At 35.9% G+C, this 21,812-nt stretch overlaps 3 protein-coding genes and 1 non-coding gene across 5 annotated transcripts; 1 reads left to right on the top strand and 3 right to left on the bottom strand.

The window, feature by feature from the left end:
* Positions 1 to 575: 575 nt before the first annotated feature.
* LOC114479802 (caspase-8-like) lies at positions 576 to 5,418 on the bottom strand. The gene is made up of 5 exons (XM_028473683.1): positions 4,683 to 5,418; positions 4,532 to 4,566; positions 3,313 to 3,418; positions 2,670 to 3,222; positions 576 to 1,378 (listed from the first exon to the last, which is right to left on the bottom strand). Exons 1-5 carry the CDS (start codon positions 5,017 to 5,019, stop codon positions 1,237 to 1,239), a joined length of 1,173 nt encoding a protein of 390 aa, XP_028329484.1. The 5' UTR covers positions 5,020 to 5,418; the 3' UTR covers positions 576 to 1,236.
* A 74-nt stretch (positions 5,419 to 5,492) lies between these two features.
* Positions 5,493 to 5,564, top strand: trnae-cuc (transfer RNA glutamic acid (anticodon CUC)). Its single transcript has one exon. It is a non-coding gene; the product is annotated as a tRNA-Glu (tRNA).
* Positions 5,565 to 6,411: 847 nt separating this feature from the next.
* On the bottom strand, positions 6,412 to 10,806 carry LOC114479271 (SH2 domain-containing protein 1A-like). Its single transcript, XM_028472862.1, has 4 exons — positions 10,190 to 10,806; positions 7,773 to 7,833; positions 7,528 to 7,669; positions 6,412 to 6,735 (listed from the first exon to the last, which is right to left on the bottom strand). The coding sequence occupies exons 1-4, from the start codon at positions 10,339 to 10,341 to the stop codon at positions 6,692 to 6,694; spliced, it is 399 nt and encodes a 132-aa protein (XP_028328663.1). The 5' UTR covers positions 10,342 to 10,806; the 3' UTR covers positions 6,412 to 6,691.
* A 21-nt stretch (positions 10,807 to 10,827) lies between these two features.
* Positions 10,828 to 17,547, bottom strand: LOC114479270 (uncharacterized protein CXorf38 homolog). 2 transcript variants are annotated; one of them, XM_028472860.1, is made up of 6 exons: positions 17,317 to 17,547; positions 17,056 to 17,190; positions 14,601 to 14,723; positions 13,365 to 13,514; positions 13,053 to 13,274; positions 10,828 to 12,198 (listed from the first exon to the last, which is right to left on the bottom strand). In XM_028472860.1, the coding sequence occupies exons 1-6, from the start codon at positions 17,518 to 17,520 to the stop codon at positions 12,088 to 12,090; spliced, it is 945 nt and encodes a 314-aa protein (XP_028328661.1). In that variant the 5' UTR covers positions 17,521 to 17,547; the 3' UTR covers positions 10,828 to 12,087. The 2 variants fall into 2 exon arrangements, with proteins under 2 accessions (XP_028328661.1, XP_028328660.1); XM_028472859.1 differs by lacking the exon at positions 14,601 to 14,723 and having other exon boundaries at positions 17,317 to 17,546.
* Positions 17,548 to 21,812: the final 4,265 nt, after the last annotated feature.

Genomic DNA, 21,812 nt, shown 5'->3' on the forward strand with positions numbered 1-21,812 from the left:
TTTTCAATCAAAAGAAGAAAAAAAAACAACTTTACTTCCATTAAAAAAAAAAAAAAAAAAAAGCTTTTTTCAATCAAAGAAAAAAAAAAAAAAAAAGTATTCAAATGCAGACATTTGACCAGCCCAAAAAAAAATGTGCAATTTTTCTTCTATTGGAAAGGGTAATAGCTCGGCAAAAGAAGTAAATTTACAACGTGAAATGTGGGCAGTATTTCATTACCATCATTATTATTAGGAGTCCTATGGAGGTAGAATTGTGTCTTTCAATTAAAACAAGGTGGATGCTCACTTTATTCTGTTGCTCTGTACTTTAATCTAAAAATCCATCCATCCATTTTCTTTCGCTTTTATCCGGGGCCGGGTCGCGGAGGCAGCAGTCTCAGCAGAGATGCCCAGACTTCCCGATCCATCTAAATCTAAAAATGTGAGATTCAATTTTAATTGAAATAGAAACAGCACAGCATGTCTGTTCTTCAAATCTTCTCCTAATATGAGGCTTATACCATTAAAACAACTAAAAACCAAACATACAAATGTCTACTTTCAAAACAAAATGAAATAGCGGAAGCTAAGTATCGCAGTTGGCATTTTTTTGGGGGGGGTACAAGGAGCATAAACTAACTAACTTATGACTCAGTCATAATATAACAGTAGTTAGTCTGATTTTATTTATACGAATACATTTATAAATAAATATAACAAAGATAAAGGGGACAAAAAAGTGACGTATGTTTCTTCTGAGAATTAAAATACGAGCATTGAGGGTCCTCTCCAGGTGATCTGGCTTTCTCCTGCTCTCCAGAAACATGTCATCTATGTTAAATAATATACACACAATTAGACATAATGACTGTGTCCATCATTTTTTTTAATGAGAGCCAAATGCATTATTACAGTAGAAACTGAATTCCATACAAGAATCCTACAGAACTAGATGAGACACATCATTGTTATCATTTTTTTTTCAACTTGGAAAAGAGTACTGTAAAGGTAAAAAAAATAAATAAATACAAAGAAAATGCCTGTGAGGTCTATAACAATGTTATTTCCTCTCATCCACCACTAGATTAGCATTTCTTATCACTAGATTTAAGACATGCAACCCCAGTTGAAGAAGTATCACATTGTGGAAATCCCTTATTTCTCACAGCAATTATAAAAAGTATTTCAAAATAAATAAATAAAGAAAGAAAGAAAACAGAGTGAAATGTTATTGTTGTGCTGAGTGTGTGGATTTCAACGTGGCGACAGCACAAGTGTCTTCCTCAGTCTTGATGTAAACTCAGACATTTGCTTTCTTGCACCAAGTGAGTTAATGGCTTCTTTTTTGCTCACGTTGTAGTTCACCCGGTGGAGGATTTTAGTGATGTCATCACCCCTAAACAAACAAACAAAACAAACAAACAAACAAAACCCACATGTATGCACAGCATCTACAATCATGGTTCCCACACTTTTTTCATAATGACTTTTTCAAAACATTTTACCAAATTTCAATCACTTAGTTTTGAACTGCTAAGATCTATTCAAAACCGTTAGAGTAAGGCTGCTGCAGAAAAAATACATAATCACGATTATTTTAGTAATAAATAAAATCACGATTATTCAGACTATTATTTGTCAAGCAAAAAGTTATTTATTTTTTGTACAAAATAACCAAAATATATTCTTTAAACATTAATAAAATCCTTCAAACACTAAAGTCAAGTATGTTCACTTTTGCACAAAACAAAACACTTGTTGCACGTGATGTGTCTTTAATTTGACTTGCCTTGCTTGTTTACCAAGTGTTTTTTGCTACGTTTCTCCTGCCATGTTTCAAGACCGCGAACAACAACTTCCCTGGTGTTGGCCTGCACGCGAGCTTAGCTTTGAGAGGGGCGGGGCGGAGGGGAGGAGCATGCATGTGCATGGATTAAACAACTCAAAGTTACTATTAATAACACGTGTGTTAAGCTTTATTATTTATAGATGATCAAAATAGTGGGTTTGTTTTATTTAACGAATAAAATATATGTAAAAAAATAAATAAAATACATTTATTTTATTTTAATTTTTTTTTCTTCCTTTTTTTGATTATGTTATTTTGTAATCATTGGGCGTAATAATCGAAATCGTAATTGAATTTTGATTAATTGAGCAGCCCTACGTTAGAGTGCAAAAATGCGCCAGTGTACTAGTGTAACAGAGGTCTGACAGTGTGCCATGGTTGGTAGCAAAAATGTGGCACAGGGAACGCAAGTTATGTCCATCACTTATCTATTATAGTGTCGTACATGGTGCAACTACCTCTGACACCCATTTTGTAACAGTAGTAACAATGCATCAGCTATTGAATGTAACATTAAGCGACAACTAACTTTGAGCTACTGCTACCATGTTTAATTATAAGATTACAATTTCAATTTTCAGACACGTTTGTTGGGGTTAAGGGACTAGCTTAATGTCCCATAGTAATAGTGAAGGCTGGATTTTAAACATTAAAATAAAATAGGCTATATTTCGAAAACTTTTTCAAATCCGTTATTTCATGACTTTTCAAGACTGGAAAATTGGGTTTTTCAAATTCCATAACTTTTCAATGAATTTCATGAGCGTGGGGACCCTGTACAATAGTAAAAAACCAATGGAATAGTGCTAGGATTATTGTTTCCTACCAAAATCCTTACCTGGGACAGCATTCCCTGAGCTGCTGACACAGTGACTGGACAAACCAACTTCCCTTTATTGTGTGTCTGACCGCTGCATGATCTTCAACAGTGGCAAGTGCGAGCAGAACATCAGCTTCCTCTGGGACTGACTGGACAGAAGCATCCTCCTCCTCCAGGTATGTGACTCCCCTCTGGAGCTTCTCTCCTTGACAGGCCTGGATGATGAACACCTTAGGTTTGCCCGTGAGCATTGAATCATCGGTCGCTCTAAAAGTTGAGGTGATGCTTTTAAGCGAGAGGGCTTCTCGGTCAATCCCTAAAACGGTGCCTTTTTCGCCGTGGCTCAGAATACAGCAGAAGAAAGCGTCGCCGTGCTGAATGACCTGCTGGGGACTATTGAGGAACGTGTCATTGGACCACTCCAGAACGCTGGACTCCAGCTGGAGCGTTTGCGGGGAAAGGTCATTTAGAGATGCAAAGGACAGCAGCGTCTGCTCCATCTGGTCCTTGGTTTGGTCTTTACACATCAGCACCCTAAATCCCAGCCAGCTGAACACCTTTGCCAAGTCCTCTGTACAATAATAAAAAAAAAAAATTAAGAAACACCCAAAATGGAAAGAAAATTAATGACAAAAAGTAAAAGTTTTGCTTGAGAAATGACCTGCGTCTTTGTCAGTTCCACTCCGAACGCTGCCATCCATGAAATGCTCATTGTTGAGGATGAGACAGAGGCCAACAGGCTGGCTGCTCAGCTGATAAAAATGCTCCTGGAAGCAATACAATCTATTTTACAAACGCAAATTTAAGTAATGCTGTGAAGTGCATTAGGGAAATGGTGCTGCACATTAATAGGAACATGTAAACTCAGATATAGACCTTTAACCATGTCTAATAACAATACCTGATCTGAAATTGATATTTAAAATATGTCCGATATCAGCCAAAAAGGATGATATCGACCTGCCTCTAACATCTCTCTAAAGTCCATTTCAGTCTTTGCTCCAACACCTGACAGAACTAAATACTGACAGTAAAAAAGAAAACAACTTAACTCAACTTGAACTGTTATTTTTGCACTTTGAAGGCCTATTTTTTTCTGTTATTTTTTAGGGTCTTCTAATGTATCTTTAAATTATTCTATTTAATAGTAAAATACTCTTATATTTAAGTTAAACTAGTCGCTAGTTTGCACTTGAAAAATATTTTTTAGTTATTATTGGATTTATTGATGTTATTTTTAAGGGTCTTTTCATGAATTGTTTTATTCAGTTGCGGCACATTTTTTAAGTTTGAGGTTACAATTCGTGTAACCCATAGATTAACAATAAATAGGTTCATTTTTCTCATAACTTCTGTTGCTGACTATTATTCTGTGAGTAAATATTTACTTGATCAAACCTTTTCTAACATTTCACACGACAAAATAAGCAATAAAAGTATTTATGATATGTGTCGTACCCAAGGCTGTGATATCTCTATCATATCAGAGGTGAAAAAGTCAGATAGGACACCCATAATGAATAACTATATTAATATTTGTATGTTGATTCCCTGTCTTCAAGAGTGTTTTCTCTTATTTATTTCAGGCTCCATTTCCTTCAGTTTATTCTATTAATATAGTCCACTTTTTCGGAAATTTTGCACAAAACTGTTTTTTCTCGTAATCTATGTCAGTTGATAAACTATGATACGCGTCTTCGGCTTCGAGTGAAATTCATGCCTTGCCAAAAGGATGGTGGTTCCGTAAAGGAATCTCTCACAAGGGCTTTCTTTAATTCTTACCAAGTTATTTAAGAAACTGTAATAGGCTCTTTTATTTAACTTTAATTTCAAATGATTGGCAGGGGACAGCCCTATCTTATCTATGGCTAAGGTCTTACCTTCCTCACTCTCTTGCTCTCTGGTGGTAAAGCATCTGAAAAACAAATGGAAACCGACTTGAACCAAAAGCAGACTGTGTGTAAATAATAATAATAATAATAGTAATGTAATAAAGAGGTCATCACACAGGTATTTAAAGTAGTAAAGTACCGCTGTCCACTGAAGAGTCCTGGATGGGCAGAGGTAAAGGTCTAGATCTGAGCAGGTGGCTGGTTGCTAGGCGAGGAAAGGTGGCTTTGATGTCCTCATCGGTCTGCAGGAGGGAGAGGAAAGCCCTGCACGTGTCCTCTCCTTTATTCATGATTTTATCCACAAGCTCCACCACGTGTCCCTCCACGTCCTCCCCGTGGATGCTCTTCAGGTTGTTGTACTCGCGTCCGTTGATCAGGTTCTTCTCGTGGAGCTTGTTCAGAACCAGCCTGTGGTCTCCAGACAGGGTGAAGATGATGTCGGTTTTATTGCGCCTCATTGAGTCTCTGGCCGACATGATGAGTCTCAAAAATAAACAAAGAAACCCGAACAAGAAGCTTTGCACGAAATAATATTCACTCACAGATGCAGTCCGTCTGTGCTATGGAGACTAGGTCCAGTATCTTAGATGTGGTGGTGGATATTGCCCTGGCGCTGAGTGTAGCATGGTTTCGTTTTCACGTCGAAAAGGGCGCGTTAACATGCATTATAAATGTAAAAAGCCCGGCTCTCAGGTACAAAACAACTTCCATTATGTGCAGAACCATAGCGGAAGCGTGTGAATACAAAGGCAGACCGCCACCTATCGGCGGGACATGAAATAACGCCCGGGAAATACACATCTTAAACAACCTAGTCCAAACAGAGCATTGTTTAATAATGTTTATTATGTTAAAATGTGGGTGAACCGCATTAACGTCTCATCACTAAAAGTATTCCGTATAGGATATAAAGAACTTGTTCTCTAAAGAACACCGATCGCCTATATCTTCCCTGGTGGTCTAGTGGTTAGGATTCGGCGCTCTCACCGCCGCGGCCCGGGTTCGATTCCCGGTCAGGGAACACCTTTTGATCATAGAATACCGTTAGACACACCTCTCTGAAATTAGGTAACCGTCTTAATATTTTGATGTTGCTACCCACGAGATCAATAATACAAACATTAATAAAGGAAGAAGTTCTAAGTTGCTTCTCAAAAATTTACTTTGGTCTACTTGCCACTGTAAAACTTTGTTTTGAAAAGTTTTGAATATTGCATTGTGTGATGTGGAATCACATAGATGGAAGCATTCTTACTGTGATTTCAGAATAAAAAAAATACTTTATTAAACCCAGAGGGGTAATTAGAACAGCAAAGAGTGGCATATTAAAAACAACACTAAAAAATGTGCAAAAATAGATATTGAAAAAAGAATGAACACAAATAAATAAAGTACATATACAGATTAATTTTTGAGTGTGTATTTTTCTGCATGTTTTTTTTTTTAGTAATTTTGTTTATTTTTTATTGTAGTTTTGTGTGTTATTAGAGTGTTTTGTGTTTTTATTTTGTTTGCTTTTGAAGTGATTTTGTGCATTTTTGTAGGCATTTTATGTGTTTTTGTGCATTTCTATTGACATTTTGAGGCCATTTTGTTGTTGTTTTGTATGTGCCCATGCAAAACAACAACTTGTGGCCACCGAGCTACAGTTTCATGACTGCTCTATGACATGCACACACACTCATTGTATTATGGTTAGGAAAACTCAAAAATGACTGTTGTCAAGTTGACTGCAATCTTTCCAAATGAAACAAATAAGGTCTGCAATATGAAATAAATGGAATAAGAAAAGCCCCCAGATGAACGAGGAGGAGAAGCCAGAGGAAGTCGACGGTGGCCATGTGATCTGAGGGACCACTCCAGATAGGTTTGATTTAATATTTTTATTTTCATTTTAACATTTTGATGAACAAGTGTCTGTAAAACAAGGTAAAACGTGTACAGGGACTGAAAACAACACACTATATATTGGTGCCAGTTAGCATGGATTGAGAGGACCTCATTCGCTAAATATACAGTGAGTTAAATTTAAATTTTGCTTTCACTATTGAAGCCTCTAATAAAGCCTGATCTGTTCTTCTATAAAGGTCTTACTCTGCCACTGACCACAGAGCATTTAGTCGCTGAAAGCTTCTGTCTGAGTCTCCCTCAGTAAACTGAGCTGTTGCTGTTCATTTCCATGTAGGAAAATCCTGTTGGGGAAACAGAAGAAATTTGTTTAAGTTGAGAGAACTTTGATGCAACAGTAGGGAAGAGGATTAGGGCCAATTTTGATGGAGAAAATAATTTTGGGCAAAGCAAGAATAAAGTGAAAAAGTCGAGAATAAAGTCAAAGTTTTGAGATTAAAGTTGAAATATAAGATTAAAGTAAACATTTCAAAGTCAAAAAACAATATCGCAGTTAAAGTTGAGGGTCTGCTAATGAAGTCAAATCTACGGAAGCCGACTAGGGCCAATTCACCATATGACAACAAACAACAGATCGTGGCGGTCTACAAGATGCCGTGTATTGATGAATGCTTTAAACTATACTTCAAAAGTTGGGTTTAATAACAAAGGGAGTCTTCCTCTTTTAACTAATAAACACGGCGTTGTAAGACTTTGAAGACATAGTCAAAAAAATTCATCTATTCAGAAGGAAAAACAAGTCAGTGGCTATTGAGGAGCTACAGAAACAGATTAGGGCCATGGAGACTGTTGTCGTATTGACCGTGGTCTGCTTCTGTAGAAAGCAAACCTTCAACTTTTATCACGATACTGTATTTTGAGTTGATTTCCCAAATTTTGACTTCAATCTCATCTATCCAACTTTAACCTCAACATTATATTTCGACTTTATTCTCGATTTGCCCAAAATCATTTTCTCAATCAAAATTGGCCCTAATGCTCTTCCATACAACAGAAACAGAAACTTGAATTATTCTGAAATATGAACTGGCTGCAGCTCGACTGTGCGTGTGTCTGTGTGTGTGTGTGTGTTGTACCTGGATCCAGTCTGTTCTGGAGTTGTGTTTTCTCCAGTGGGTCAGTCAGTCTGGGCATGCTCACGTCTGTGAATGGAGCTCTTCTGTAGGTCTCAATCAAAGACTCCAGAGTTCTGAATCTCGGTAGTGGGACTTCTGATTCCTGACAATCACACACAGATTATATATACACACACAAACCTAAAATAGTCTCCAATACTTTTTGTTGTTTGTGTTACAAGTGTGTGACATTCTCCCAAACTTACTGGCATATACCAGCCATCTGCTGAGTTTAGAAGCCGGTAAGTGTGCACAAAGGGTGTTTTCCTGTGAAATACAACATTTAAAAGTTAGACATCTTGCAGTGAGATCTAAAACCACACTGATGTTGCTAAAACGGCTTTAAAAGGTTCTGTGGCTTAATCGACTGTGATGATGCATGTTCCTCACCTCCAACAACCACAGGAAGCCAATTTTTTCACACTTAGACCAGCCTGTTTGTACTTGAGAAAAATCTTAAAAGAACTTTGTGATTTAATTTTTTTTGAGTGTATCAGTTTCCTCTCAGTAGAAATAGAGGTTTGGAAATGCTATTTATTTACCATCGCTACGCAGATACTTGATTCAATCACTGACTGTAAAGTATAGAAGGGGAACTAATACATTATTACATTAAAACACATAAATCATGTGATTATGGACATTATTTTACAGGACAGAACGGTAAGTCTGTGTTAAAAAAATGTTCTACAGAGTAAATTCTGAACTATTGTGGGAAAAAGTACAGGATTTCCTCCCTGAAAACCAACATAGGAACATTTTTATTCTAAATTCCATAACATTTCAACTGTGGTGGAAAACCGAATGGTTTTATGTACTTAAAATGATCAGCAACACCTTAACAAATGAAGACAAATCATGTGACATTATCATAAATAGCAAATCATTTCAAATAAAAAGTGTAACTACAATAACTGACGTAATCATAATTATAAAAAGATATAATTAGGGTAAAAAGCAACAACAAGAAGAGCAAAAACAACAACAATGGTATTTTATCTACTGATTTTCTGGGTTATTTTTGTACCTAAGTTTTGCTACGTTCTTTATTTTTCTGTGCATGAAACATGTTACGATTATCCCTTCCTAACACATGTGATGTGATTGAAAAGACCAGGATTACTTATTAATTCATCCAGTGGCTCAAATGAGGAGGAAAAAAAGAAGCAATTGACTAAAAAGCAATGTCCACTACAGCAGACAGAATGGTTAGGGAGGTTCTCAGGAGGATACAGACCTTTAACAAAGTTAGATAAAAAAAACTTGAAATACAGCTGATGTCTACATTGTATTCAATGAGAAGTGAGATGAACCCTTACAGACCCTTCAGTGCAGTGGAAGCTGGTAATATGTTTTAGAAATCATTTTCATGTTGGGGAAACATTGATCCTTTTTTCTACTTTAAGGTTATTCTAGTATTTTATAAAGCTTTTGTGGCCAATGTTCATTTTGACAGTTTTAGTCATATATGACACTTGACAAAAATACAATTTACTTTCAGCCATCAGGACTATTTCTGTTATAGTCAACTAAATTATATAAAGATTTTAGTAGAATAGATCGGTTACAGTTATAGTAACTAAACTAGGCAATACCTTTATTCGCAATTTGGAAAATAGAATTGTTAATGTGAAATGTGTATTTTGTTGTTGAGTAATGTCCCTGTATGTTGTTCTTTTTACTAATTAAATTGAAAGTAATGATGCAGGAAAAACAGAAGACTGACCTTGACCTTAAATATGACTTTGAGCAAAGGTCAATATTACATATTGAAAGAAAATGTCGTTCAATGGTACCAGTCAGAGCACTGTATCTCAATTTGTGGCCAAGTTATAGGGAAAAAAAAGAAATTTTTTATTTTTGTGAGGTCATGAACTTTGACCCCTACCGATCTTTTTACTGGTAGGTCATACAGGAGTTCCAGGATAAAGGAGTTGTGGAAGAAAAATAATAACTCCAACCAGAACAATGCCAATATGTGGCAATTTTCAATTACCAAATACAAATATAAAGCATGAAAGTTTATGCATTTTTTTTAAAAAACCTGATATGAAATGGTAATGTTTGTAAATACACAGCAGATTTGATGTGATCAATGTGTAAGATGGTAGACAACATAAGTTCTGATTGGATTTCAAAATCAAGATCGATTTTATTAGTCGATGAAAATATAAACATTTTTGATAAACTTTTTTTTATCCTGTTTTTTTATTTATTTTTTTAAATTAGTCATGGACTACTTATTGTCACTTAAAAAAATGTAGTTGACAAAAACTTAAACAAAATTTTTTAGTTGACTAGATTACCACATGCTTGTGGCACTGACCACGATTTTTATTTCCTCCATTTCTTATTCATTATAACATTATATGCACAGTACATTATTTGCACTGAACAGTACTTACAAAATTTATTTCACTGTTAATATATTTCCATATGCACTTCAAATCAGTATCAAGTCTGTGAGCCTTCCCATACTTCTTTGGCATTTTAAAATGGAGTTCTCTGCTCACTCTAATATAAAATGGTGTTTATTAAGAATGGATACAATTTAGTATGAGCGAACCAATTCAAAATCATAAACAAGCTTAAATAGGAACTGTTTTTTTATTGAGTAGCCCACCTCACGCACAGACAGAAGGCTCCCTCCATTGTCCGACTGTCCCTCAGCAGAAAGCTGCCATCACGTCCAAATCTCTGCAGGAGTTTCTCTGCGGCCTCTTGTCCTATCGCTCCGTAGTAAATGGACCTGACCAGCAGCCCCTCCGACTCCATGCTCCCTTAGGCGAGTTCAGCAATAAAAATAAAAAAGTTTCTGCTGATGAGACTCACTACAGCAGATGAGACAGGAAAAGCTGCTCCGGTTTTGTGCACCTGCGTGTTGAAATAACTGTTTTCTGCTCAAAAGTGAAAGTATCACTAGTTTTTGTTTTCCATCAACTATGCTTTTATGTTTGTTCTGAAAATCAAAGAAATTTTTTTTTTTTTTTACATTTGGCACTTATGTAATTTAAAGTTTCTAACACATCATAAAAAGTGTTGTTAAATAAGCCTGGATCTGTTTATTGATTGCTCTCGAATAAGAAATAAAACAAACAGAAGTTTTAAGCAGTTACAGAAAAACCCACATGAAAGCGACCAACACGCTCCACTCATGTTCACCTGCACGGCACTTAATGCCACAGTGTGGAAATAAAACTTCACAACAGATTTCTTCCTTTTTTTTTTTTTTCAGCAGAAATGACACTTATGGCAGAACTATCAAAGAACTATATGAAACCTTTATTTATTCTCAAAATGACATTGAAGTATAATATGAGCAAGAAACAACCAAACCTTTAAAAACAATAATAGTGATAACAAAGGCAACAGTGTGGACGACTGTTGGAGTTGCTGAGATCATTAACGTTACATTTCAGCTCCTGAAGTTCAGTGTAAACACATTCTTTTTTTTACATTATTATGGTAAACTGGCTCACAGCCAGCACTAAAAATGAGAGATCAGTTCACAACATAAGTTTACAGTCAGCATTACAGGCCGCAGCACAAATTCTCCATTCAAGGGTGACCTGGAGCTTTCTGAGTATACTGATGACCTTCACAGGAAATTAGTGTTACATAGTTCGGTGTCACACACAGTCAGTGTAGGTTTTGGCCATTGGATTTTAAGAAACAAAAAATAAGTGGTTATTTGATTTTCATTAAAATATATAGATACATCAAAGTAAAAATTCAAAGCATTTTTTATTATCAGTGTCTAAAACTAAAACTGAAATGTTAGAAGACAGAAATAATAAAAAAAAAATGTTTTTTTTTTTAACATTGTGCGACAGGAAGTTGCCGTTTTCAAAGTAAGAGGGCGTTTGAGGACAGTGCTGTGTAAGAGAATTTAATGGACAATGTTTTTCCAAACAATAAAAGAGTAACAATTTTAGTTTTTTAGTTTTTAGAAACAGAAAGAGAAAAACAATCGTTTTTTAACCGTCATCTAAATTTGATAACTTACAAGTGATGGATAGTGACATCTTTATCGTAGCACCTATTATATTGTAGGAAGCAGGCTAATGCATTAAAAACAGAAATAATTGATAAATGGCAGATTAATTGGTGTTGAAGGCACAGTAAGGCACTTGTTCCAACACTCAAGTATATACACAATAACTAGTTAATGCACTATCCTGCTGCCAACTAGAAGATTTAGGTTCAATTTAAGTCCTGCAAAAAGGGCAAGACCGAGAGCCTGATAAACATTTAAATTTGGTCTAGACTGGCTTGATAAAGTTTTAATGGTCATCGAGTCGATGCTGCACGTCATTGGACGTGAATGTTTAAACTGAATTATTAGTTTTTAGCACAAGGAAGAATTTCGGATTTAGTTTAGGATTTATTTATCGACAACAAATATATTGAACTTAAGATTTCTTTCATATAAAATAACAAATACATACAAGTACTTCAGCTAAAAACCCAGAGTGAGCTTGGATAGTGTGTGCTACCCTGAAGGAATCATATAGATCCATATCATACTGCTTCATCCAGTGAGTTTATGACCTGAAGTTCTGTTGAAAATCTCTCTCCGAGGTCTTTGCTGGACTCCAGGAAACCACCGAGCTGCTTCAAACGACCCGTGTCCTGACGAAAATGGACAGAAGGTTTGCAAAAGCCTTTATATTTAACCATCCTATTATCCTCAAATATTACTAACACATTTTACCCTTGGGGTCAATCTGACCCCAGGGATCTTTGCCTCCAGAAAATAATTTTCAGAAAATTGTTGACCAAGTTTTTGTGTTTTGTAGAATACATAAATAACCCCTTAAAAATGAAACCTTGACCTGTGCTCTAGCGCCACCATCACAATTATCAATTCATTCATCTTGAATAGTTTTCATCCAAATCTTCTCAAATTTACCGACAACATTAATGACCACATGAGTATGAACCCTATTAGTTGTGGTGATGATATGACCTTTCCTGCAGCTCCACCATCAGGTCGAACTTTCAGTTTTAGTGTATCTTGAACATCTTTCATCCATCTTGCACATTCATGACTCTCACAGAATGAACCATATTGATTGATGTTGTTGACCCCCTTTTCCTCTCGTAAACATATTTACTTATTTTTATCTCCTTTTTTATAACATATTTGGGGTTATTCACTATTAAGTCATCACATCATCCTCTACGTCACTTTCACTGTGAAAGAGCTGTTCCAAAATGAAAATATACACAGACAGACACACATTTTACACAACTACAACAGCTTGGGGTCAAATTGATCCCAGAGGAACATCAATACAATTTATTTAATGCTTAATCAATTGTAGCCATCAAATTAGAAAAAGTCATGAAATATGAAGCCAAAAAAACTCAACTATTATTTTTTTAACGATAAACAACAAATGAGGTCAATTTGACCCCAAGGTTAACAGGAGGGTAAACGTCTAAATGTTTATAGTTTCATAATGTAGAGATGATTTTCTCACCAATGTTTTTGCTGTATCCTCTTCTTCATCATCACCATCAGCAGCAGAAGTGTGCAAAAACTCCTGTAAAGTTTCTTGCAGCAACTCAGCTTCCCATTGGATAATCAAGTCGGCGTTTGGCTGTGATTGGCTGGCAGACTCATACACCACCTTGTCCAACAGACCTGAAGAATCCAGGTGGTCCTCACCGTAGACGCATATTGATAAATCAAGATTCAGCATCTTAAGAGTGAAAACAGGAGTCAGACCAAACAACACTGACAGAGCAGAGTTTTTCTTCTTCTCACAGTGGATTTTTTACGTCTCACTCACTTCATCGATCTGCCGTCCGACCGCTTCTATCTGAGGAACAGAGCTGAGCTGTTCCACAAAGAGTTTCACTGTGTTCTGAAAGTGACTCATCCATTTATCAGTCATACGCAAGTCGCTGGAATGCATCAACTCGTTTCGGAATCGGATCACCTGCCAACACACAACCCAAACAAACTGTCTTATATTACAGAAAACCAGTTAAACCAGGACTTTTACCAGTTACATTCAAACAAGCATCGAAAATTGATTTTAGATTCTGACCTAAATTTTAGCCCACATTTTAAGGTTCTAAGTACATCTTTTTTTCACCTGAGAAACATTGCCAAAGTGAGACTTTTTTTTTTTAAATTAAAAAAGAAACTTTAATTAATGCTTTTATCACCAGCCGTTTAGATCAATGTTTCTAAAATGGGGGTACGTGTACCCCTAGTGGTACGCGATGGCACTGTAGGTGGTACTTGAGAGAGAAAGAGAGAAAGTGGAAAATTAGCAAATAAAATGTCAGTCTTGGTCTCACCCCAAGCATGATATGACCGGAAATGATAAAAACTATAGAAATAAATCTATTCAGGAGCCACTAAATCAGTGTTTTTCAATCTTTGGGTCGGGACCACATATTATTTTCTTTATTTTGTTTGTCTTATGTAAAGCGGCTTTAAGTTGCCAAAAAAGCGCTATATAAATTTCATGCATTATTATTATTATTATTATTATTATGGTTTTATACTTTTTATTGGCTCTCCATTGAAATTATTTTATTTCCTTACACTGTACTTTTGATTGATTTCTGCTGTCTGTCTGAAAGCTTTTTGGGCTACATGTCCTATGTATGGAATGTGCTATAGAAGTAAATAAAGTGGAGGTAAGTAAATCGATGAGAACAAAAGTGAAACAAAAACCAGGCTTTTCTCTAAATGATATTCCCTCTTAACCAACATATTTAAACAATAATGTATCTTATGTTTCTTATCAGGTTTCTGATTAGGTTATTGCCTGTCACACTCATAATTTACAAGTCTCATGTATGAATTATTAAGGGGGTTAGCTAAAAATGCAATGAGGAATTTTAAAACCATCTGCAGGCATTACAGATTTTTTTTTTATGCTTCACTGCAAAGCAAAGCTAGATCAGCACAAGAGTTTGCAGCCTCTGCTTTGACATCTGCGACACCAACTGCCAAAATGTAACCTTCCTTTCTACGGTTGATCATTTCCCCTCCCAGTGTGACAGCTTACCTCCCTCACCAGTGTCGGGTCAACCGAGTGGAAACCTTTACAGAAGTGGATGAGGTTAAGCAGAGCAGCAGCATCACATTGATCAGCTCGCTGCACTTTGGCCTGACCTCGTGGCATGTAGGCCTGCACACACATCGCACCACAACATGCAAGGAAACAGAAACAATAAGGAAAAAAGTATATATCCCCAAATTCTGCTGATGACTGTGTTTTATAAACTCGTACATTTTTCATTCCGAGATCTTTTCTTCATGAGTTTTGTTTTCAAAAGACACAGAAACAATACAACTACATGTTTCCAGGGCAGAAAATAAAATAAAATGCACATCCACATTAAACGATAAAGAAGAGTTAGAAAGAGTGTAACACAACACAAACACACACCTTGTTTTATTAATAAACAATAAGTTAAAATTTCATGATATTGTGACATGATTTTGTGCAGAAAACATCTTTGCAAACTGGGTACTCTGTTTATCATCAAAAATAATGTTAGTCTGATTTTGACCTTTTTATTTTTACTTTAATATTTGGGGTTGATGCACCTGTCGCGTTTTTTCCTCTACAGCCTAGGTTCCCAAAGTGGGGTACAGGTACCCCCAGGGGTACGCAAATTGCCACAGGGGGACGGGGGTACGTGAATAAAGATTTAAAACACTGACAACATTGGAAATCTGAATATAAATAGAGCAGTTAATGCTAATGCTAGGTTTTGTTTGTTTATTTATTTATTTGAGCAACATAAAAGTTTGAGGAACTTAAATGTGCCTACCCCTCCTTCACAAACTAACATTTTAAACTTCACATTTAGTTATTCATTATATAAGAATACTATACAAACATATACAGTGGATATACATAATTTTTTTTTTTTTTTTTTATCATTTATGTTAATTTGTAAGAAAAGTAATGGAAAAATAAACCAGATTATTTTCTTTATATCGTTTATGGTCGTTCAAAACAAAAAGTAATGGAAGAAAATTAACCAGAATATTTTCTTTTTTTTTTAATATTGTTTATGGTTGTAACAAAAAGTAATGGAAAAGATAAACCAGAATATTTAGTTGTTTTTTTTTTTTTTATCATTTATGGTCGTTAAATTAATGCTATGGCTAGGTTATTGCTAGGTTAATGCTCGGTATATGATAATGCTAGGTTAAAGCTAATACTAGGTTAATATTAATGCTAGGCTAATGATACTGCTATGCTAATGTTAATGATGATGCTAGGTCAATGCTAATTGCTAGGCTAATGCCAAATAATGCTAATGCTAGCTAATGCCACTGATAAGCTAATACAGTGCGACACGGGCCAGCATCTGCATTCTCACTTGCATTTTCTTCAGGAAATGCAATATTTGAGTTATTATATACACTATTATTCCTTAACTGGGTAGGTGAAATTCACTGTAGGGCTACACTGTATATGTTACATTACATTATTATGTTTTTTAAGTGTGCAGGAGTAAGGGGTACATGGCTTCAGGTTAAATGTCTGAAGGGGTACATGCCTGTGAAAATTTTGGAAACCACTGCTCTACAGGACAGATGACAGGAGTAGTACAATTTAAGACATTTGTTGATCATATGTATGGATAACCCATATGAGGAACTAAAAATGTAAAGATTAATCGTGAGGCAGTTAATAATCGATTCAAAGGTGTCACGGTTCACATCGATACTCTGAAATTGAATTGCAGTACTTTTTTTAACAGCAGAGGGCACTATCTATTTAGAATGTGAAATTCAGGACACACCACCATGTTTTAAATCAGAATTGAGGAAGCATTTTGGCTCCCCCAAGACAAAATGAAAGAACATGTGAAATCCAAGGTAAGAGGGGCTCAGAGAGGTAAGGGAGAAACAAGAGAGAATGAAAGCAATAGTTTGTTTGTTTATATTATTTCTTTGATATGGGATTTGTTTTAAAGTCCAATTGTTAAGGCACAAAATAAATTTTCATTACTTTTAAAAAGAAAAGGAACTTTTATGCAGTTTTGCATAATTTACTGTCGAGCCAGAATTTATTTATTCATTTGTACTATTTCTTTATTTATTTCATTCAGGATTTATTTTTTATTAAATTGCATTGTGTTGCATAGTTTTATAAAGGGATTCTTTTAACAATGAAATATAAAATAAAATAGTTCAGTATTTTTTTTTTCAGTTATCATTTGTCTACGGTCTAATTTTGTAAAATTAATCGTGAATCGTATCGTGACCCCAGTATCGTGAATGGAATCGTATCGGGGGTTGAGTGAATTGTTACATCCCTATGAGGATCTACAGAAACTTTTTAGTATCAGACCTAAAACAAGAAAGAAAGAAAAAACCCTGAGCTGACATCAGAGAAAAAGTACTGTGAGCTGGGATTAGACCGTAGTGAGACAGGTTAGTGTTACCCTACTGATGATGTGTTGTTGCAATAGTAATGCTTTTTTTTTTGTTTTTGTTACCTTGGCCAGTTCCCAGTGGTGTGTTCTCCAGTCAGGAGGGAAACAGTTGTTCCAGTGGATGGTGGCACCAGGTTCTCTGTGGTGCTTTAGGATCACCTTCTGCCATTCAGAACACGCTGTGCACAGTGAGGGCAGCTAAACACACACACAAACACACACACACACACACGCACACACACGCACACAGAGAGAGAGAGAGAGAGAAAGAGAGAAGGTTTTTAGGTCTGTCCAAGCTTGTAAAAGGAGTTTTCAGAGTCCCACCTTATTGGCTCTAGGTCTACATGAGGTCCCGCAGGTGTTGTGTAGCACCGCGTTGTGGTGCAGCAGGAATCCGTGGAAGTCTCTCATGTGTCGGTCAGTGAAAGGATGGAGACCCTCCTTCAGTATAACCAGACACCGTCCGGCCTTCAGCCAGTTCTTATAGCCTCCGTCGTTCAGACGGTAACACAGCTCAGTCAGCTCCATGTTGGCTTTGTTTACTTCCTGAATCAACAACGACACAGAGTTTAGCTCCTCCCACACAGTACACTGTCTGTCCGCTAGATGGCGGTGTTTACATTGTTATATTATACAGCTGCTGGCTGGACTCAGTGGGACCAGTTCACTGTTCATGATTCAAAAGAACTAGTAAAGTGCCTGTTGGAAGTATGTATTCATATAGTGGGAGTTTAAGTAAGTCAATTATGGCCAAATGAGTATGTGTTTGAAGGTTAGATGTACAAATAGGTGAACATATTCTGTACTCTGTTGTATTATAAAGGGGTTTATTTGCAGGTGCAAAGTAAAATAGCATATACGATTTCCCTGGTTTAAATCTATGCGCATGATAAATGTGTTAGTTTTTTTTTTTTTTTTTTTTTTTACTAATTTTTACATATTTTTTTGTTTGGTGTATTTTTCTGTAATGTATGTTTTTTGAAGTCATTATGTGTATTTTTTTTGTATCTTTCTGTTGTGTTTTTGTGCATTTTTTGTATGATTAATGTTTTTTGTTGCCATTGTAGTGTGATTCTGGAGTCATTTTGTGAATCTTTGTATCTTTTTTGGTGTAATTTTGTGAAATTCTGGAAGCTGTTAAAAAAGTTTCAGGTCGACCAGACACCGCGTCGGGGAGAAATTCGCTCCACAAACACACACATGCAGAACTTCCTTGCTTTTATAGAGAGATGGCTCATACCAGTTGTTGGCAACTGGCAGGTCGAGGGCCACATGCAGCCCTCGCTTTAATTTTGTGTGACCCCAAAGTAAAAACAAAAAATGACATTAAAATGAATAAGAATCACAAAAAAAAAAAAAAAATCACTCAAAAAAAACAACTCCAAAAACATTAAAACGACAACCATGACCCACAAAATAAGAGAAAATTCACAAAATCACACAAAACGACAACACGTATACACAGAAATTACTCCAAAAACTAAAAATGACAATACAAAAACACCCCAATTTAAAAAAACTATTTATTTCAAATCATTCAAATCAAATCAAATCAAGCTTTATTGTCATTTTGCCATACAAACATAGTAGTGCTGACAAGAGGATCCAATTAAAAACATACTTATCTCCCATACGACACATACAAACATACTCTCACACACATACCTGACACGTTTTCATAGTTACAAAGTTAAATAGTTAAATAGTCTATATCGAACAAACAAATAAAAAAAATAGATGAAAGCATAAACAAATCTCAACAGAAATATCTATGAAATTTCAAAAAAAAGGCAATTTCAAAATAATACACATTTGATTCGTTCGACAAGGGATACAAAGAAGCCAAGGCGTGTCAAGTACTGCCCCCATTCTTCACCAATAACAAATGCAAAATCCAATAAAATATAAACTAAAAGGACAATACAAATAAATACCCAAATCGAGCTATTACAAAAATCAGAACAAAAACAAGCAAAATGAACATGCGCCATTAACATCTGTGAGATTTACATTCTCCTTCTCCCCCCCTCCCCCATGTATTAAAAGACACACTTAACCAGTGATTCTCATCTGGTGGGTTGGGCCCCAAAAGTGGGTCGCGGACCTGTACTTAATGTCTCTCCTGTTGGGCTTGTCTTTTATTTTGAAAGAAACCTTTCTTTTGACAGGCATGCTGTGAAATTCATGTTGCACAGGAAAATATATAGATTTAAAAAATTGAGCATCACGTTAGTTCAGGCAGGCACGAAAGTAAAGCTAGTCAAGCCCCTTTATCTGTCAGTAGCTGTTAACAACTGACAGCATCCATCCCCTAGTCAGTTAATCATCCAGCTGATCATGTTCTATGCTTCCCATTGGTTAGAGTTGGTCTCAGCGCTGCATTTAAACCACGGCAACATGCCTACTTCCGGAAGCTTTGTCTACAAAAACCTCCCAACCCACCTCCACCCCAGCTCCCCCTCTTCTGTCTAATTAAACACCATCTTTTGTTGCCATCTAAACATCTGTGCTTCTGTTCCAGGGGGGTCGTGCTGACCGCTCTCTCTGCTTATGCCTCTCCATGTAGCTCATGGAAAAGCTACAAATAAAGCTATTTGACTAAAGTGATCCTCACTGAAACATTATATATGTGTGTTTTCAACAGCTATATTTGAAAAACGAAATTTGATTGGTTGAATTCTAAAAATAAATAAATAAATAAAATGGGTTGTGATTTAATGACCGTGGCAAAATGTGGGTCCCAGGGTGAGACCAGTTAAGAACCTCTGCATTAATCAACAATTACCCCAACAAAACCCCAACAAAAATACACAAAATGACCACAAAACCTCTTTGTTCTTTCCTGTATTAATGCTCAGCTTGGTCATTATTCTAAATGATGACATGACTGTTGATAATGTGATTAGATACAGTCCCACTGTCATAACAGTTGCCCACCTCTGGCTCACACTGAAGTCATGATGAGAAGCCATTCATCTGACTCAGGTGTGACGTGAGTGCGGAGATTCTTCCACTGGGAGCTCAGCAGCTCCACAATATCTGTGGGTGTGTGGGCAGCTTAATGATTTACTCCTGCTTGTCCTGGAGAGCTGTGAGGTTAAGAACCAACAACTCATTCATGTGTTTTTGTGTGTTTGGGTCGTATCTTGCATGAGATGGAGAAAAGCTTTTCTTAAAATTCAGATCTTGATTAACACACGTATAGACATGATGCAATCCTACAAACGATTTAGAAATCAATTTACAGTAACTTGCATCTTTATGGGCTGTACAAGGAAACTGTGTAAACCCAGAAGCTTTGGGATTAAAAAAAATGCAATTTTACACCTATACACCTCGCTGGATTAAAGCTGTCTCCTAAATGAGAGTCATTGAAGCTAACTGCTAATAAATAAAGTGCTATTCATAGTATAACGTACCCGCACCTGCTTCACAGGTTGTAGCAATAAAGATATAATACATCAGACATATTTATTTAATCATCTTCTGTTAGTATCAATAGCTTTGCACCATCAAACCTGCAGATTATACACATAACCTTTTGTTTTTCACTTTTTTCCCGAGTGAATAAACTTAACTGATGTCATAAAGAAAACCAATGGATGGTGAGAAAAAAACCCATCTAAACACGACTTTAGACCAAAATTGGCCAGCGAATAGTTGCATTTAAAAAAAAAAAACCCATCTGGTTATTTCCCTGAAAGTTATATGAGTAACTCCTGCTTGTTTCACTCTCAGCTCCGCAGGGAAACATTTGTTTCTTAAGCATCTAAATGCCTGCTGTTTTCATGCCAGCTGCTGATTGTGTCTGTAACAATCTGCTCCCAACATCTGTATAACAATATCTAATAAAAGCCTATTAAAACAAAGAGAAGTGAAGAAAAAAAAAAACCCAAAACAATCCCAACCCTAAAAAATCCTGATGTTTTTTATGTCAAATTTCGATCATGTAATCAATTTCATGGCAGATTTATATGGTGTGCCGAATGTGAAAAGTCGGTCACTTTTTCATAGTCGACATATTTTGAACTTTTAGCTCACTTTACTCATATTTAACTAATTTTTTTTTTCATTTACGACAGAAATTCATGTAAAACAGCATGTTCTATATCACTGATAAAAATGTGTACACATGAAAAATAAATGTAAATCTAAATGTAAAATTTATATCTAAATGTAAATGTTACATCTCAATCTAAATGTTAAATGTAAATCGAAATGTTATACGTAAATCTAAATGTTAAATTTATATCTAAATGTAAAATGTAAATCTAAATGTTAAATTTGTATATAAATGTAAATGTTACATTTACTGTGTATCTAAATGTCAATTTGAAATCTAAATCTAAATGTTAAATCGGTCCCCAAATGTAAAGCTAAATGTTTCGAAATTATGCAAAGTGGGCAGGTCAGCGCCTGTCAATCACAAGGCCCCACCCACACCACCGACTGCTGCTCAGTGAGTGAGCCTCAGACAGTTTAGTAGACGTATATTTGCTGAGAGTACCGGTATGCTGTATGTCAACTCACTTGTGATGAAGACACCGAAGATGCAGAAGACCTTGGAGTGTCGGGTGTGTGGAGTGTGGGCGGGGCCTTGTGATCAACAGGCATTGACCTGCCCACTTTGTATAAATTCTAAACATTTAGCTTTACACTTGGCGACCGATTAAACATTTAGATTTATTTTTCATGTTTAACATTTTTAACAATGATATAGAGCATGAATGAAAGAAAAAAGCAAAATGTGAGGAAAGTGAGCTAAATGTTCAAAATATGTCGATTATGAAACAGTGACCCAGTTTTTGCATTCACCACAC

This window comes from Gouania willdenowi, chromosome 17 (genome assembly GCF_900634775.1).
Source record: "Gouania willdenowi chromosome 17, fGouWil2.1, whole genome shotgun sequence".
Taxonomy (NCBI): Eukaryota; Metazoa; Chordata; class Actinopteri; order Blenniiformes; family Gobiesocidae; genus Gouania; species Gouania willdenowi.